This window comes from Rhopalosiphum maidis, chromosome 4 (assembly GCF_003676215.2).
Source record: "Rhopalosiphum maidis isolate BTI-1 chromosome 4, ASM367621v3, whole genome shotgun sequence".
NCBI lineage: Eukaryota > Metazoa > Arthropoda > Insecta > Hemiptera > Aphididae > Rhopalosiphum > Rhopalosiphum maidis.
The window spans coordinates 5,580,980-5,601,323 of NC_040880.1; the positions used below are offsets into that span (position 1 = coordinate 5,580,980).

The following is a 20,344-nucleotide window of genomic DNA, read 5'->3' on the forward strand; positions in this document are numbered from 1 at the left end:
ACTGCTGTTACTGCTGTTTACTACTATGATACTACTACGACTACTACTACTACTACTACTACTACTACTACTACGGCTACTTCTATAACTACTATTACTACTAATAAATACTACTTCCACTATACCACACGTCTTTTTTCATGAATACAGCGGTAACTCTATCTATCCGGCAATTGAATTAACATCGTCGTAAAGAAACATCAGCTATATAATATTTGTTATATTATTATTATTCTTTCTGTTTCTACTATCCCTGCTCCTGCAGTTCATCGGAATTCTATCATTTGCACTTGTTTTTCCTCCAAGACCAATTTCGTAGAATTCGCTCATCTTCATTCGTTCATTCATCATCCAGGATCCAGCATTCCAGCCATCTGGCATCTATATAGTTATTAGTTTCTTCATTTGGACTCTATCTTCTATGACCGTGAATTTGTATATCGCACAATTTATATATATATATATTAATAATAATAGTAAAATATATTTATCTATTGTTGTTATGAGGGTAGTATTGTTCTGTTTCTGTGGTTTGAGTATTTTCCATCGTGGGCCGTGCATCATAAGACCTGAATAGTGGTTAATAGTATTCAAAATATTCAGTATGTTTAATTTTGATTTTAAGAAAAAGCATGATATAAAAACATTACCATCAACTAAGGACAAGAAAGACGTATCGGTGGACAACCCGTGTTCAATAAATAGTAAATTTAAAATTAATTATATTATGGATGATCTTAATAATATTCAACCTGATCATTCTGAAATTGCATTAAATGACTCATTTCAGCTAGACATAGGGGACTTGGAAACAGGATCGACTTAACTTATATTAAATGTAAATACTTGGTAAAACTGAAATAAAATATTTCTAAATTTACAGTTATCCTGAAACATTCAATGGAACAAAACTATTAATTTTTTTCAAATTACTATAATATACTTGAGCCTAGAGGTACCTAAGCGTTGAACTAGATGCGGTGTTCTGCTATTATTATCGAATTTTTAGTACCAATTTTGGAAATTTTTTGCGACATGACTTGTTAAATCGAAATTTTGTAACTGGATTAAAGTAATCTTTTTATCATAACTTTCAGTGGTGTCAGCAGATAATTTTTAGGAAAATATATCTAAAAATGTTTTGGGTATAATATGTTATTTTCTAAATAAATAATCAAAAAATATACCTACTATTATTATTACAAATGTGCTACAGTAAAATTTCAAATTTCCTCTGTTTTCTTTTATTTGTATGTAACAATAGTACAATACATAACTTTTTATTTTTTTATGTATGGAATTTTAGAAATTGTGCAGTTAATAATAGTATAAACTTTATTGAGTATTTTTATTTTTTAACGTGCAAAAAAAGCATATTTAATTTGAATATAACAGTCAAACTTAAAATATTATAACTAAGTCTAAAACAGTAAAAACTCTTTAAATTAATTAATACTAATTTATATATTATGATTTACAATTTCTTTATTTACTTACATATTTTCATCATTAAATTATGGGGGGAGGAGTAAAATCAATTGTTGAGGGACATTTGCTCACCCTTTCCCCAGTGTAGCGCTACCTCTAACTATTGCAATAGTATTTTAAACTTGAAGAAGAAGAAGGAGTCAAATATAAGTTTTTTTTTTCTATAATATTACGTTCTTTCCTTTTAATTTAAGTTAAACATAAGCAGTTGGAATACATTTTTATAGTCCTATATAGCCCTCACAGATAGTCATACCAAACTACACCCATGATAAATACTCATCTGACATCAAATATCACCAAATTTTAAGCTTAAATTTCAGAGACAGATTATTAAAAATACTTCCCGAGTGCCGATTTGTTATCCCATTTTTTATCAGTCATCAATATCATATTTTTGAATTACAATATAATGTATATCTTAATATTTATGATACTATTAAAACTTAAATATTCATATTTCATGATTGTTAACACGTAAATTAAACTGGTTATATTACCAGTATGTAAAATACTATCAATAATATTGATTGTGTGACTGCTTTATGTATAATTCACCTATTTTGTTTTGGAACATCATTTTCATACTAAGTACAAATTTTAAAACGTTAAATTACTGTTGTACATTAATAATTATTTTAAATGCAATATCTTATTGGAAACTGAACATCTATAAAATAGCAATATTTTTCAAATTCACATAAGTAGGATTTAAGTATTGAATTATAACCAGTTACATTTTGGATTTCATTTTTAATAACACAGTGTTTATCGAATATTTTCATGGGTGATCACTATCAGTAATTAATAATTAACAGGCATCAAAATTATGTTAGAACACAACACTGTTTTATTTATAAAGATCGTCTTGTTTTAACATACAAAAATCTGACATAATAAACAGTAAGTATATAAAAATAAATATTTAAAAACAAAATTGTTTCCCGTAAAAAAACTATAACATTAACATATATTTTTAAAACATTATTATATATTATATACACCATTAACCATGCATAACCTTCTGTCCTCGACTAAATAATAAAATTTTAAAATTTAAAAACTTGTAATGGAACTGGCTTATATTTTTTTAATACTCTTTCAAGTGATTCACTTGATTTGAGACCAAATATATCTAAACAATGTCTATCAACTAATCCTATACTTCCTCCAGACACAGACTGTAAGAATTTCCAATATGATGGTCTTAGGTTATGTGGTTCAAGTATAGCTGCATGAAATAAAATAGCCGTAGAAAAACAATAAAAGAATATATTTGCTTGAGGTAAATCAGGAAACAGTCCATCGATAGAACCTTTAATATACATTATCTGAAAAAATACATAGTTAAGTAATTAATGTAATCCATTCAATGTTGAATAATAAGAACTTATGACCATAATACCTGTAATGCTTTCAACATAACATACAAAGCAATTGTGTTATTACGATACAAACAAAAAGTAAGACTAGCCAATGATCCTGCAGGAATACATATGTATTTTGAATCTTTACCTAATAATCTTCTCATTACACATGATACAATCTAAAATATAAAAATAAATTGAATAAAACAAATTTATTAACATTGATCTTATTAAAAATATAGTTACTCGATAAATGGAAGAAAATCCTCCAAGAAAAGCTCCTAAACTAAATGTATCTGACGATATCATTAGTTTTAGAATATAACTCGGTTTACGTAAAATGCGATTGGCTTGTAACAAAGACTTCAAACTTAATTGCAGCGTATAACCAACTAAAAATAATCTCGTTCCTGACTATAAATAAATCAGCAAGTATAGTGAGACCATATAATTTATTAATCAATAATTTTTTACTCACACTAAGAATATAATGTAAACATCCATAAGCGTGTGGACATACATCACTAGTCCAAATTGTCTTTAATTTACTGTCTATACTACAATAAGCTTGATGTATATCTGTAATTGCTTGTCGAATAGTATCTTGATTTGATTTTCCCAACTGGGGAGTTTGAGGGGATAACAATGGTTTTGTATAATCATTTTCTTCGGAAGGACCAACAACAAACCTTTAAAATACATACAACAAATTATGTACTTATATTTTTAATTATTGGAGTATTTTAAAATATTTGTATATTATTGTTATTTGATTGCTGTACTTGTATAAAATAAACTTTTTCATTCAAAACTAAAAATAATATTTGCTCTGTTATTGTTAAGAATAATTTAAACAAGTCAGTTTGATCTTAATTAATAAATAATTCTATTAACTAAATCCAATGTTATATTACAATATTAAGTGTGTAAAAAAAAGCAATAGGTAGGTAAATCAATGATTTTTACTTTTATAAATTGTAACACCCAATTGGTAGAAATTTGACACTGTGTCATCCTACCATTAAGATTTGCTGTGATCGTAATGCATTGAATTCCAATTTTTAAAATTTAAATAATATAATAAGATTTTAGATTCTAAAATGTAGAAGAAAAACATGGACTTTTATTGTATTAAAAAAAAAACAGTATCCTAAATAAAACAATTAGCAAATATTTATGTCAGTTGTAGTTCAAATTAATTAATTAATTTAAAATTTCATCCAGTTGATCTTTACACTTATGAAATTTGTATTGTCTTTCATATACTATTCAGTTTTTTTGGTGAGTCAAGAGTGATATTTTTTGCCTTGATATCCATGAATTCATTAAATCTATGTTTACAGAGCTAGGACATTGAATGTAAAGGAGCTTTTCAATAATTGATGATATAAGCTTTAGAGGTTTGAGCGAAAATCATTAATAATATGATAGTGTCACTAATAAGATTTTATTTGAAAAAAATTAAATTCTCTCATTCCTTTATTTCGTTTCTAATCAGATTCTACAACACTATGATAGATCTATAACATTCCTATTGAGAACCAAAGTTTAGAATATTATTCTGCAAATGTTGGTTTTTAACAAGTATTTATATTTTGATGCGGGATATTATAACCAATTTTAATTTTATTACTTCAACATTCTAAAAAATTTAAATATCATTAGCCAATAGTCATTTAAAGCCAATGCACAAACACGGATTACAAATTGTTCTTAACTAAGTGGATCCATTCTAATATTAAATCTAATACATAACAAAACACAAAAGACTGATTTTTCTGAATGCAAATTTGCTGATATGTGTTTTTTAAAAAACAACAAATAGTATGTAACAGTCTATTAATAATTTAATTATTAAGACATTTTTAAAATCATTATACAAAATAGTGTTTCACATTGGACCAATCATTTCATAACTTTTAATTAGTAATTTTTTCTAAAACACTAAACTAGTTTATTATTAAACTAATAATTTTTTTTTTTTTTAATTGACCAAAATTATACATTGCATATTATTACATGTATATAATAATTTGTTATTTCACAAATTAAAAAAATATTGTAATTACCTTAAAAGTGAATATATTGAATCTGTTTTATTATGCTGTCCTCTAAAAAAATAAAGGAGTAGTGTAATCGATGACCCAAATATAAATAAATCTCCATAAGGAATTGGATTTATAATGCCTCTATTAACCATCATATTATAGAATGTTTCTGAGGCCTTAAAATATAATATAAGTATTAAATACATCTGGCTTAAATTAAATTAGTATAATTCAACTAAAAATTATAATCTAATATATGTATATATATATATATATATATATTTAGAGAGTGTTTAATTTGTGTATTAAACGTCATAAGAGCTATGAAAGTGACTTACAACATTTGTGACATATAAACTTAGTAATCCTCGTCTGGATGGCCTTTCAATTAATATAGCAACTAGACAGATTAGAAAACATGGAAGGAATGCCACACTTAGTACATTGAATTTCCCAAATAATCTTCTGAAATTATACAACAATACTAATATAATAGTAATAATAATCAACAATCATTAAGTATAAGACTAGCAACAGCTCATAAATTTTCAGTGTTGAGGAAATTAAAAATGAAACTTCTAATGTATTTTATTTGAGACTACAAAATACAAATCACTAACATTATGGTTAAAAAAAAAAAAAAAATAATAACCACAAATTTCAGAAAATCCATTTATTAATAAAAATATAGGTTAAAATATTATGAAAATCATTGATCAATTTATTATTCCTATGAATAAAATCATAGCAAGACTAACAGGAATATCAGTCATCATCATTAAATTCACCTGACAACTTAAATCTTCAAGGTACCTACCTTAATTTTCTATTTAATAAAAAAAAGATTTTAAATTCACTTATAAATAAGTAAATACTTATACTACCAAGCACAGGTCCAAGAGGGGGGAGCTAAGGTGCCATACCCCCATAGACTTGTCACACAGATAAATTTTAGGATGTCAGTTTTTGGCAGCCGACAAAATACGATACATAATAGGTATTGCCTCCCCCTCCCCCAACAATAAACATATTCTAGATTCACGCCTGTTACTACATATTAAAAATATAATATTTTTTGTAGGTTAGTTATATTACCATTGCAAATGAGCTGTTGTGCAACTCTAATTTTTCATAATAGCAGTACCTTAGTAAGCACACAAAAGATGAAAAACCAAATGCATGACATGACAGAAAAGCAGTTGACTGAATAATGCTCAACAGGGTTCGTTTGAGTTCCTTCTTAGTCGGCTTTCGACCTTTCATCAGTAAAGTCAACTACCAAAATAATTAATAAATAACAAATTTTTAGTTTAATTAAATAGATAAATAATACCATGTATGTGGTGACATAAATTCGAAATGAAGCTTGGATCGAATGAATGAGTACACCAGCACTTGCGTCAGAACATGAAGACACCCACGGGTGCATATATTCATGACATGATGTGTCTATTGTTTTTAATATTTTACTAGCAACCGCCATAATGTCAATGAAGGCACAAGATGCCAATTATATTATATTAATATGACAGTTTCAATCAATTTGCGACTAAATTAAATATTTAAAAAAAATATATTTGTAAAAATTTAATTTAAAACATTTAATATATTCCACAATATACTCACTCACCAATCACTATACAGTATTAGTTGAAATGTAAAATAACTTTTACATCACTATTTAATGCCGAATAAACTAAATACTGATTGATTAATCTTTGACCTATAGACGTACTTTACATACTGTTGCAATTTTGAATTCAATGTTCAGTGAATTCTGAAATTATACCTAATATAAAAAATATAGTTTCTTTAATATGGTAACTTTCACGATTTCTTATCTCTAAACCTCTTATCATACTATCATTGTACACAGTGGCGTTGCCAGGGGGGGCTATAGCCCCCCCCCATTAACTGTGTTTATTTTAACCATTATAGCCATGTATTATAATTTATAATAAAAATATCAATCTTTATAATATTCTTTCTCTTACCATTCTTCTTATCATGATTAATTGTGAATTAACCATAGACCTTATACTAAGGTATGTAGAGAGGCTTAAAGAGGAATAAAAATGATATTTTTTCTAAAATATGTTGTAAAAAAAAAATATGTTTTGGGATAAAAAAATTTATATAACTTAAAATATTTTAAATTTTTGTGGTAAAACTTATTACGGTTATAGCAACTAGATGTTATTGACTACAAAAGTAAAAATAATAAATAAAATATATTGCAATTATCTTGAAAATAGATTTTAGATCCAACTATCTAATGAAATATTATATAACTTGCTACTAATAATACTACTGATTAATATGTGATATAATTTAAGTTATGTTTATTCAGGCATTATAATTTATTAAAATATGTACTATGTACAAATGCTAATAATATGTCTTGTTAAGAGAGGGCCCGAAAAAATTGTAGGCACCCACCGAAATTCAGGTCTGCGCATGCCTATGGTTACCCCCTGTGACACTAGCCTACCAAATAGTAATTAAAATAAAATACTTCTAAATATTTATATTATTCTTTATTTCTCTAGGAATTTAATAATTGATGCCTCAATTGTAGTTTAAAATATAAGCGGTTTGCTATAAGCCTACAACTACCGTGATAAAATAATGTTACCTGGTGGTATAACAATAACAAATAATATTCACCGATTTTACTGACTTGAGATTTTTATAACGATGTGCAAATGTACAATAAACCACAAAATACATAATATGGGTTATAGAAATATAGATCTATATTATATGTATGAGTCTATGCAATAAACGTATTTATTGTTCATAATAATATTTATAACCTAGTGTGAAATCATAAATTGATCATTAAGACCTAAGTCATAGATATTATCACAGACGAACGTAAATAATAACATATTAAATATTTTCTATAAAGTCTCCCGCCTCGAGGTGGATATTATTATACATTATTTAATAAGATATATAATAAGATATATGTATTTAATTGTATTATGTATTACAAATTTAATTTGCATAACCCGCGGGCCGCGATTTAATATAGACCAGAAGTTCTCAAACTTTTTATTGTACGACCCATTCTGGGGAATTTTTTAAAATTTTTTTGTTTTTGTAGTTTACAAAAACAAAAAAAAAATGTATCATTTAAAAATATAACGCAAGTACACGATCCACAGTTTGGGAACCTCTGATATAGACAAAAACTTAGGATTATTGTGCGACTCTCTAATATCTTTGGTTTTATTTTATCACTGATTTATTGGCGGTTAAAGGTGGTTAAAGGCCCGATAAGACAATGGATTATTTGTCTAATGTAGCTTTGTAGCATTGTGGATTAATGGACAATAGTACTTACTACTAGAAACTAGTTAAAGTTCCGTTTTCACATTTTAGTGTTTTACTTATGACTTAACTTTTACGTTCGTGTTCTGAATCGTATCAAGAGTCGCTTCAACACAAAAATTCGAATTACCATACTTTGATAATTAATAACTCCAGTACTCTACACACATTACAATCAACGAGTAAGAATAACGAGTAACGACAATATTATACAATACTGAATACAAAATACCGTTACGTATTAAATACTTATACATTATTTGATTTTTAATGTTTCTCGGTCTTCTTTATTTCACCTATTGTTCTGGCATTATGTTTACTGTAAATATTTTTCTACTCCGTAATCAGTTACTATTAACTAATCGTTTGTATCATTTTGATATTTAACGATCTTCTGTTGTTGTACTTACTATTAATTTCAATTTTCAGTAATACTCCAAAATGTCGCCCACAAAACATACCAATAAACATTTACAAGAGCAACGTCCAAATTATAACCCTTATGTTAAACTTACACAGCTAACTCAAGAAGATATAGAGGAGTATACTGGCATGTAAGTATAACTTTTCAACACATTACGTAAACCTAATTATTTTTAATTGACAAAATATTTTTTTTTATTTTTATTATATTGTTTTAGAAAACAGAAAAAGGAGAATACATCTAATTTATCAAATGAGTGTATTCCTCTTGGAACAATAAAACAGGAATATCAAGATGATCCTAATCTCGAGTTCTATGAGTATGTATATGTTAAAATATAATGTTTATATTTATATTATCTTTACTATACTATATTCCAAATAAGTTTAAAAAAACTCGTGCAGCCTCTGCCCGTTGGTCAGGAATCAGGATGTATCATTACTCGTTTTTTGTCGCCGGTCACGTGTTTGCATTTGTGTAAACTATGAGACACTGTTTTGTCCTTATTCTTTTCAAATTTATTTGGAATAAAGTATAACAATACTTACCAACTAATAAGATGTAAAATTAATTGTCTTTTCTTAGTATTGATAAAATAGAAAATGTATATAATATAGATGTCTAACATTTTCTCTTTGTACTTGGTTTTGCCACCTAACTAATGTTCATTATTTTTGTGAACATGAACCACTTTCTTAAGAAAATTTATGTATCCAGTTTCTAGTATCATTAACTTAGCATAAATTAAATGAATTGTTAGTAAATGGTACATACATTTTTTTAAACTAATTACCTTTTCAGATAAACTAATCATCCATAGTCCATATATTACATACACATGGCAATGTGGCATGATCTGGTTGTCCAATTAATGTTTTACAGAAAAAATCTTCAAGTACTACCATTTAATTGGTTAATCATAATATACTTAAATTTATTGAATTTGTGGTTGTTTATATTTGAATTATTATATTACCTAATATTATTATTATTTTTTTTTTTATTAAAGAACTACAGTAGAACATACTTTGTGGCAATCTTCGGTACAAGAGATTAATGTCAAAATTGAAAGTACTAATTTAATTGAAGTAAAAACTGAGCCAGTGGATCTAACTGAAGATACTTCGTTTTCAAACTATGCAGAAAATGCTCACAATAACGGATTTATTTGCAAGGAATGCTTTGCTTATTTCGATAATTTTGAAGAATTTGTCATCCATAAGAATTTGTCACATAGTAGAAAACCTTATGTTTGTGATATTTGCAATGCAAAATTTGTTCTTAGTGCTCATTTGAATTTACATCTGGTCGAACACGTTAATTATCTATGCATGAGAAATTCTTCCATAAGCCCTTCAGAAATGCAGTCGTCATCTCAAAGTAACTTGATGATAACTCCTAGTGGAAATTACAAAAACTCGAGATCAACCACGGCATTAGCAAAAAATTCTTGCAATACTAATACTTCAGTAGATTTACAACAAAATGTTTCAAACAATTCTACACAAAACTTTTGTGTAACTGATTCCAATAAAAATTTACAAAAAACAAAATTCAAATCATTTAAGTGTCTAAATTGTATGTTTACAACAGCATCTGAAACTCAATTTCTTAATCATAATGATATTTGTGATAACATTTCAAAAACTTCCAAGTTTCATCAATGTCATTTATGTATTAAATCATTCAAAAATTATTCGGCATTAAATAGTCATTTAAAAAATCATAGTTATAGAAGCGAAATAATTTCAAGGAAAAAGCTTGTTTCATTAAACAAGAAGAAAATCAAAATTCAAAACAAAAATACATTAATAAAATCTCAAAAATTTGTTTTTCCAAAGATTGCAAATTTTAACAGAAGTCATAAGTGTAAAGATTGTAATAGACATTTTACTACACGTCACAAATTAAATATTCATTTCAAGCAACACAAAAAACAAATGATATGTAATCAATGTAATAAAAAATTTGTATTAAAGAAAAACTTTGAAAAACACTTACTATCGCATATGTCTAATGATACTTCATTTAATAAAAGTAATTCACTACAAAACCAAAGAGCAATTAAAAAATCAATAAAACCCAAATCGGTTTCTAACAGTGAAACACAGAATGTCTCGGAAACAGAAAAATCATTTCAATGTTCTTTTTGCAATAATTATTGTAAATCGAAACAATCTCTGAGCCAACATAAAAGACATCATCATTCTACTATAAAACATACTTATCGAAAACTAAAATCAAAAACTGTTGAATGCAAATGGTGTAGTATAATAATAACAAAATGTAACTTGCTTCGTCATATTAAATGTTTGCATCCTAACATCAATCCTATAAAATGTTCACACTGTCCAATGGCATTTAAAGATTCTGCCTCGTTGAAATTACACGTGTTTGAATGTCATACAAATTAAGTTAAATAATTTAAAAACTAAAATCTAAGGTATGATGTCGGATTATAGTACAATGTATACTTAATTCCTAATTTTCAGAATATTTTTATACCTGTACTTTCTCCTTTGTAATTATTTTTTAATTTTTACGTATTTATAAATTATATAATTATACTCATAATTAATTAACTTTACTTCCTTAATATTGTAAAATTTTACTTATTTTTGTATTGTAATTTTTATTTATAGTTAAGTTATTTTTTTTTTATTTTTGTATTATAATATTATTTTTAGCTCATAATTATTTATTTTCAGAGTAAAATATACTGACACAATGCATGATTATTATTAGGTGAATATTGCGATTCTTGATGATTGCTGAATAGACCATAGTCAGACCGATTAAGATTATTATAAACTTAATTTTAATTTTCATATTATGTAATAATATATATAAACTAAAAATACAATTTGTAAAAACTAGAAAAATAGTTTTCTATTGCAAGTAGTTTATTTATTATAAAACAAATGTAAAATAATACTAATTTGGCCTATTAATATCAGATATTTTAAGTTATTTAAATTAATTTGTTTTTGTTTAATATCTAACTTACAAACTATACTATCCTTTTTTTTATCAACAAATAAAAATAAATAAAATATAAAATATTTTATTATTTTGACTTTAGTTAATTACTAAATCATTTGAAATAACAAAACACACATTTTATTGTTTTTTATTAATCACAGATCACACTCATCATAATAATAAATTATACAGTGAAACTTCCAATTAACGGTCACTGAAGGAACCATAAATAATGACTGCTATTTAAAGGTGACAATATATAACACTTGGTGGGACCAAAAAACCTAATCGTTACATAGAGATGACCGTTAACGGAAGTTTTACTTTATTGTAATATTGTTCTCGATTCTGTGATCAAACATTTTATGTTATTTTTAGAGGAAATAGTTGCAAAGCTCCCCAAACCATTTATTATCATTGTAATTCTGAATTTCTGAATAAAATAAGTATCAACAATTTTTTTAATAAGTAAAAAATCTTTATTTTAATATCAAACCGCCAATATTGTTTGGTAACTACTAATCTATTTTAGTTTTAAAAACTAAGCAATTATAATTATGAAATATAGGTAAATCTAAAAATAATAAACACGATTATTAACAAGTACTTTATTCGCATGCAGGATATTCTCTCATATAAAATGTAATTAATATATTTAATTTCTCATAAACTTTTAGTTGAACTTTTTTTTGAAGAAAACACCGTTATACCAATGTTGTAACTTGTAATGAAAGCGGATGAACTTTATTATGCCTTTTTTTATTGAAGTCATTTTTTAACAGTTAACTAGATAAAGATCAAAATTAGAAATATTACACATAGATGGTTTCTAGTAATAATGTGACTTACTAGTTTTCAAAATATTTTCAAAATAAATTTATTTTTGATTTATTTATCCGTCTCAACTAAAGAAAGTTATTTATTAGTGCACAGTGCACACTACTTCTCAAATCCGTAGTACACACATACAATTTCGGACAATGCATTTTGAGACGGCCGTAGGGATTCACTATTGAATTGCTTTCTGTTCTTATTTGCTAAATCATCAATCCCTGGGGGGAAATCCCGACCGTTAATAAGCCATTGGGTTTGGGACTGCAGACATTGGCGCACATGGCACATACTTGGGTACCAGGGGATGCTTAGCACCCCCAGCTTATTTTGAGCTAAAAATGTGTTAAAAGTGTAATTTTGCGTTTATAAAAATAATTTTAATGAATTTGTATTGGTATTGCACTAATGCTATGGACGTACATGCTACATACTTTATATATAATATTAGGTATTTGGGTTTGCGATGTTAGTATGTTAGTAACAAGACCTAAACATCATCATAAGCTGGGTTATCAATATTTAATTTATAATTTTATTTTACAATTTGGTTTTTACTAATTAAATCCCACACATGATCGATAAAAAAGGAAATTTAATAGTGATGTATAGATGTCTTATGATGTTTAACAACTTAATATAAAAGTTTAATAACATAGATGATAGTGTTAAAAAATTGTCTTAATAAAAATTATTTGCTGCAAGTTCTCATGTGCGCATGTAATCTGAAAGTACCTATTTACAAATTAATTCAAGTTGCAATAACCATATCAATCTCATCAGTCATCAGCAACATGTGAAAAGTCATTTTCGTCAATGCGCTGCATTAAGATTTGGTTATGCACCAGTATAGTGTAGACTGCAGAGTAGATTTATTAAGCTTTAGTCTTTGTACATAGAAAAAGAACTAACAAATAAGTGAAAAAATGAATCAAGAAAATTAGATTTAATATAATTTATTTTTAATTTGTAATTCTTTTTAGTTTTCCTATACCGGCTATAGGATATTATTATAGGTACCTATAATAATATTAAACCATGATATACATTTATATTTATAATATTATAATTATGAATATAAAATATATTAATAAACTAAAAAAGTCGTTAGGTATTCATTTATTTTATATTATAAAGGAAAGTATTCAGGGTCGGTTGACGGTAATAATATATCGGACAAAAAAATTGTTTATTTAAAATCAAATTCACTAAGTACTTTTTTGATGTAGTAATTTATAATTTTATTTGAAATTAAATCAATGTATGTCTGGTATGTATATTGTATAACCGATAGGAGGTGTGGGGGAGAAGCCACTCACGGATCACTTTAGGTTAAAATATTATAGCGCTCCCTAGTTTAAGACTGAATGTGCATCTATGACTGCAGATACATCGATTATCGATGTAGGTATGTTAAGTGTTATCCTATATGTAAATATGACATAATATGTCCTATATGTTATATACTTATATTTATATAAAACTCTTTAATAGGTACCTATAGTTAATTATGTCTAGTATAATAATCAGAGCTCGGAACTTATAGGTTATAGCACTTAAAATCATTAAAATAAGCGGTTTAAAACATCATTATATAAGCACTCAAATAAGCATTTAAAAAATTTCAATTTGAGCAAAAACATTTAATCAAAAAAAAAACTTATTTTTACATAATAAAGTAGATACTAGACATATTTTGTAGCTGTGCTAAAAATAATATCATTCAAGATTTCAAAAAATATTGAAAAAAAATAATTAAGAAAAGTTTCTAACTAAAAAAACAAAAAAAAAAATAAATCTTTACCTATATTGTAAAAAAATTAAACTTCACTTTTGAGAAATTTTGCCTTATTGTTTATAGATTTTCCGAGGAATTTCCTGAACTATAAAAAGTAGAAAAACTGGAAATAAGCGTCTTTTTAATAAATTGTTGGAAAAAACAAAAAAAAAAGCACTTTCAAATTTAATAATTGAACGTGTTGTAATATAACATAGGTACACTTCCAGAACACTCTGCTACATTTTAAATCAATCCGTAAAAATAAGCAAATGCTTTAAGTCCCAAGCCCTGAAAATAATCCATGTAAATTGTACATTATAGCAAAATATACAAATTTTATTTTATTTTCTTAGTTTTATTTTCATGATTCTATAATAGCATTAAATAAATACTTACTCAAAGTTACACGGACTACCGGCTACACGTAGATATATTATTTAATCGATAATAATAGTATTGGGAACTCTAGAGCAGTAGAGCCTATAGACTCTTTAGATGTTCTAAATGTTCTGATGTTCATATTGTGTTAGATTATACAGATTACACTATTACAATTTACAGTATCAGTATGTGGAAAAAAATCAACGGAAAAAGTAAATGATACATTAGATTTACTTACTAGTTATTAGTTATTTAATATAATAACATCTCATATTTTTTAAAACTTAAACATGTTTTTATTGTCGTATAATATGTGTAGGTATTCATTATTTTTATCAATCTCTCCCCTCTCCCCTCTATAACAAAATTAAACATGGATTAATACCTAATATTTTATGAATTTATGCTTCCGCTCCGGTACACCCCTCATCCGGCTCAACCCCTGCATGTATTAATAAATAATAATATATATAATACCTATTATAATGTCTATATACTTACTTATAAATACTTTGTATTATAGATTATTGATAAGGCTGACTTAACCCTAAACCCAGGAGGCCAGGAACGCTTACCATATTAATGGTATCTACATCTTAATATTTGTCAATTCGATGCATATGTATAGGTATAAAAATCTGAAATATATAATATAAGAACCAAATAGATTATTTCTGGTAAATTTTACACGTAGTATATTAAATTATTATAATTATTATTATTTACTATTAAGGGACCGCTACACCAGCATTTGTTTTCTATCTCCCACATAATATAGGAACAAAGATACTCCGAATCCACGATTACGACTCTCTGGTTCAGTTTAGGGCAAAAGCACCTATTATATATTTTATAAAGAAGAGTATTTTCAGTGCATTGACCGGATAGATTTTTAATGTTTACATTTTTTATAAATAGCATGTTTTAATTTAAAATAATTTCGATTATTTTTAACCGTTAATAATTTATTCAAAATTGTAAATATTAAAAATCTATCCGGCCAATCCACAGGAAATACTTTTTTTTATAAAATATATAGTAAGTGCTTTTGCCCTTAACTGAACCAGAAAGTCGTAATCGTGGAAATACGGAACATCTTTGTTTCTATATTATGATGGGGGAATAGACAGAGAAAACAAATGCTGGTGTAGCTATAGCTGCCCCTTAAATATTATTACGACATGTCTTATGGAATGAACTTCAATTACTAACTGAAAAGCGATAGCAATAAGATATATTATACATTATTAAATATGGTACCTACCTATTTAACTAATTTAAGTCTAGATACTTAACGAAAATAGGTTAGTTAAAACTTTAAAAAATGTACCCAAACATTTTAAATATAGTTGGTATGATAAATAGTATATCAACTATGTTTAAATTAATTAAATTTCAGTTAATAAGTTTATGGGATCGAAGAATGGTAAGCATTTTAAGGTTAAGAGAAGTCAATTTAGAAATTTCCAATTTCAATTAGGTTTATCTATATAAAATGTAGAAAACTATAGGTAACCGGTAACCGTTTTGCTATTGGTACATTAAAATATTGTATCATGTTAAGAGGACTACGTCTCCCCCGCATGTGTTGTCTCCGTCTTACACACGTATGACATGGTAAATTTTCGTTCACCAATTTCAATAGTGTGCTTTTAGTTTTAATATTAGAATTAATTGACCTATTATCAAACTTTTAGGTAAAAACATTATCTGTGTTCTCTTGTTGGATTTTTACGATATTTTAATTTTTAGGTAAGTTATGAGTATGGAATTATTAAATATTTGAAAATGCTCATAATTCACTTAAAAAACTAAAATATCGTGCAAATGTACAATCACAATGAATATCCGATGTTATTAAAATATATACTTTAGAAACTTATAAAAAATACTTGAGAAATTACGCCCAATTTTTTTTTTAATTTCAGCAATTATAAATTATGATAATCCATGTATTAAATTTTCAATATCTTGGCAACTCAGCCCTCAGCCAAACTTTTTTTATCGATATTTTTAGAAAAAAAACTTTAATTTCAAATAACCTACCATAACAATTCAATACGAGTAAAAATATAAACATTTATTGAATATTTAAAGTATTTTATTAACAGCAAAATTGATTTTAACAAATAATGATTTGCGTAAGAATTCCCGGGCGTATATCGATTGCGCCGAAATGACCTTTTTACCTGTGAAAAATCTATTGATTCCACCGGCTATCGACTCCGCCAAAGTTTTTTATTTATTGAATCCGCCGGATAATATTTGTAAATTATTTATTTTAATAAAAACAAAATATAAAAGGCTTAAATTAATATACAATTAATTTTCAATTCACTCGTAACAACACTCGTAGTCTTAGAGCATTACATGAACATATAACTTGAACTTTTAATTCTCCAACTGTACTAAACGTCTTAACCTCCTAACATATTCTATAATATACCTATAGCTATCACATATTATCGTGTCAGTTTTCATACATCTTTATCAATATAATCTATAAAATTGTATCGAAAAGAGACATATTTTATTACAAGTAGGTACATCGGTATTATTAGAAATAAAAGTAAATATTGTACAATATGTTTTGTGTCCAAATAATCAACATTTAGTGACAGTTGTAGTCTTGTTCGCGTCTTGCATTGTACATATACCAGATACCTCGTGTTAAAAATGAATTTTGAAATCGTAATCTGCGATTATATATGTGATAATTATATTGATGAAACATCAAAATTTAATCCGAAAATGTGGGCTTCTTCTTCAATTTCTTCTGAACGAACAACAAACAGTCGTGAATCGTTTTATTCGAAACTTAATACCCAATTCAATAAAGCACATCCTAATATATTTTTGTTTTCGCATGTATTAAATTTAAAAATTCAAACTGATATATATAATAATAAGAGGGCTCAATAATACTAAAATAAGTAAAAATAAAATTTATAAAAAAAAAAAAAATATATATAGAAACAATTTTTGAAGACTATTTAAATAAAATAATTGATAGATTTAAATATATAAAACTGGCATCTAAGCACTATTCTGAAAAATAAATCAATTAATATTATTATTACATTTTAATAATTACTTACTATTATTTATTTTATTTGTACTAAATAATTTTTGCTGTTTTGGCGTTTTTAAAATAAATTGTAGAACATTATATTATTATTTATTTTATTTTTATTATATTATATTATTTTTACTTTTTTGGCTTTAACTAAATAAATTGTAAAACATTATTTTACTATTTTAATACATTTTACTAACAAAAATGTTTGAATTATTATTTGAAAAGTATTTAAACTTAAAAAAAAATATGGTTAGGTTTTGATTAATTAACTATTGATTAAACTTAAAAAAATTGATAAACCATTGATTAAAAAATATACAGTCAGCGGAATCAACATAAACAAATTTCCGGCGAAATTGATATTAAAACGGCGGAATCAATACAACCCCGTATTCCGTTTTCCCCTATTTTTTTTGTTATTTTTCCAAATAATTAAAAAAAGCAAGGATTTTTTTTTTTAGTTTAAAACCTCTTACTAGTATTACTGTTTAGTACGTATTCATTTTTTCACTAAAAAAGATATTGACAATTGAATCACTTTTATTTTTCCACAAATGAACAGACACAAAATAAAAAAAGAACACACATCTTTGTAATATACTTAACCAATTCATCATAAAACCGCTCTAAATCAAAAATACAATTAATTCTAATAAAATAGAAGTTTTCAACAAAAACATGGTTCTGAAAGATTTATTTTACAAATTGTTCTACACATTCAAGAACTTATTTAAGTTTTAATGGTTATTTATATTTTTTATTAATATGTATAATTTAAATCATATAAAATACTGAAAAACAGTGCAAAATTTTAGACCGTACCCCTGGTGGGACTCGAACCCACAATCCCCGGTTTAGGAGACCGATGCCTTATCCATTAGGCCACAGGGGCTGGTGCGTGAAAGGAACGAATTGGTAAAATTTAAGCCAATCATGAACAAAAATTTTTTTTTTAATTGATTGTAGGTAAATAGGTACTAAATATTTAATATCTATGTATGAAGTTAAAATAAATGGCAACAGTTTTACTATTAAATAATGTAATTTCAGAAATAATTAGGTATATGAAATTTTATATTATTACCCATATTATTTATGTCAAAAGGTCTTTATTTGCAACTGTCAATATTCTTTTATCAACTTTATTTGTTTTATACATGAACACGAAGCCGATAGGTACACATAAATCAGAATAATCAGATAGTATATAGATAGATAGGTAGTTTAGTAGTTAGGTAATTACGGTTTTAAAATACCAAAATACTGAAAAAATATGTACCTATTATATATACATTCTTTTCTTACTCTTTGAAAAAATTATTATTTGATATACTATTGAAATTTAACCAATAGTAATTTTGGATAAACTATTAAATAGCTTACTATAAAGTATAAGTAGTAACTAGTAGGAAAGTACAATAGCTTTGAATAGTTTTAATATTAGATTAAAATAATTTTACTGCTACAGAGCTACAGTTGAATAATAATACTAGGTATATAAATTTTAATATTTTTATTGCTAGGTTTAAATAGTTATACTATTGTCTATTATACAATTTATACATGAACATTTTTTCTAGGTACTTTATTTTAATACTGTAATCCCCTACACTCTACAGTATATTTATAATCTAAAAAAGTCAATAGACAATAGTATTATTATTTGTTATTTGTCAACAATGTCAACGCCCATTAGAATTTACTGATTTTAGTACTTATTAGTTATTCGTACGATATGTGATAAAAAAATACCAAGTGTAAAATTATATCCATACCAAAAAAAAAAAGAACAAATATACAATGCAAATCGATTGACATTTTATTTTTTTAGGTCGGTAAATCTACTGAATATGAATGAGGTGTAAGACGATGTCACCCATGACCCCACAATTTACGAACCTATGTAGTATGTACTGATTATAAGACTTGAGAGATATGTAAGCGTCAAATAGGAGAGTAAATAATAAAAAAATGTACTCTATAATACTTATTACTTACGTAGTTACATGATACATTGTGACTTTATAAGTATTATTAAGCTTATTTGTACAGCAATGTTTATATTACATAATATGTTATCGTATTTAGTAATATATAGTATGGATTAGATAATTAATGTGACATAAACATAACTACGCAATAAGTAGTTGACAATCCTATTTTATATAACTTTTTTTTTTGTTTATAATATTATAGCATTATTAATTATAAATAATAATAATTTATAATCAATGATTACAGTTACTTGATAGTTTTACATAGATAATAAATTTTTTTTTTCTATGATTTGTCCAAGAAAAATCTAAATACTTTTGCTTACATTATGTCATATGGTTTCAATAAAATATATTATTTAAAACAAGTTTTAAATAATTTTGTGTTCGTATTCCAATTTCCGTTACCATGTACCTAAATTATATTATTATCATGTTTAATAAAATTAATTTTAATATTGTACATTTTCAATTATCATAGTTTATAATAATTATAAAAATAAATTATACATAGTTACAAAAATATTATTGTATATGTATAATATATTCATCAAATATATATATTACTTATATTATAGGTACCTATATTCTTATTATTTTCTAGTTTACCCGTAAGGCCATAATTCACAAGTAA

General features: G+C 25.8%; 2 protein-coding genes and 1 non-coding gene across 7 annotated transcripts; 1 reads left to right on the top strand and 2 right to left on the bottom strand.

The window, feature by feature from the left end:
- Window positions 1–2,459: 2,459 nt before the first annotated feature.
- Window positions 2,460–6,735, bottom strand: LOC113561133 (transmembrane protein 135-like). 3 transcript variants are annotated; one of them, XM_026967370.1, is made up of 9 exons: window positions 6,534–6,735; window positions 6,237–6,452; window positions 6,048–6,178; window positions 5,242–5,365; window positions 4,925–5,079; window positions 3,334–3,544; window positions 3,102–3,269; window positions 2,894–3,034; window positions 2,460–2,819 (listed from the first exon to the last, which is right to left on the bottom strand). In XM_026967370.1, the coding sequence occupies exons 2-9, from the start codon at window positions 6,384–6,386 to the stop codon at window positions 2,538–2,540; spliced, it is 1,362 nt and encodes a 453-aa protein (XP_026823171.1). In that variant the 5' UTR covers window positions 6,387–6,452; window positions 6,534–6,735; the 3' UTR covers window positions 2,460–2,537. The 3 variants fall into 3 exon arrangements, with proteins under 3 accessions (XP_026823171.1, XP_026823169.1, XP_026823170.1); XM_026967368.1 differs by having other exon boundaries at window positions 2,461–2,819; window positions 5,242–5,368; window positions 6,534–6,734; XM_026967369.1 differs by having other exon boundaries at window positions 2,461–2,819; window positions 5,242–5,368; window positions 6,530–6,734.
- A 1,474-nt stretch (window positions 6,736–8,209) lies between these two features.
- Window positions 8,210–11,710, top strand: LOC113561019 (zinc finger protein 626-like). Of its 3 annotated transcripts, none has more exons than XM_026967190.1 (4): window positions 8,210–8,472; window positions 8,669–8,793; window positions 8,881–8,982; window positions 9,673–11,710. In XM_026967190.1, exons 2-4 carry the CDS (start codon window positions 8,681–8,683, stop codon window positions 11,075–11,077), a joined length of 1,620 nt encoding a protein of 539 aa, XP_026822991.1. In that variant the 5' UTR covers window positions 8,210–8,472; window positions 8,669–8,680; the 3' UTR covers window positions 11,078–11,710. The 3 variants fall into 3 exon arrangements, with proteins under 3 accessions (XP_026822991.1, XP_026822990.1, XP_026822992.1); XM_026967189.1 differs by having other exon boundaries at window positions 8,210–8,421; window positions 9,673–11,706; XM_026967191.1 differs by having other exon boundaries at window positions 8,419–8,560.
- A 6,825-nt stretch (window positions 11,711–18,535) lies between these two features.
- Window positions 18,536–18,608, bottom strand: Trnar-ccu. Its single transcript has one exon. It is a non-coding gene; the product is annotated as a tRNA-Arg (tRNA).
- Window positions 18,609–20,344: the final 1,736 nt, after the last annotated feature.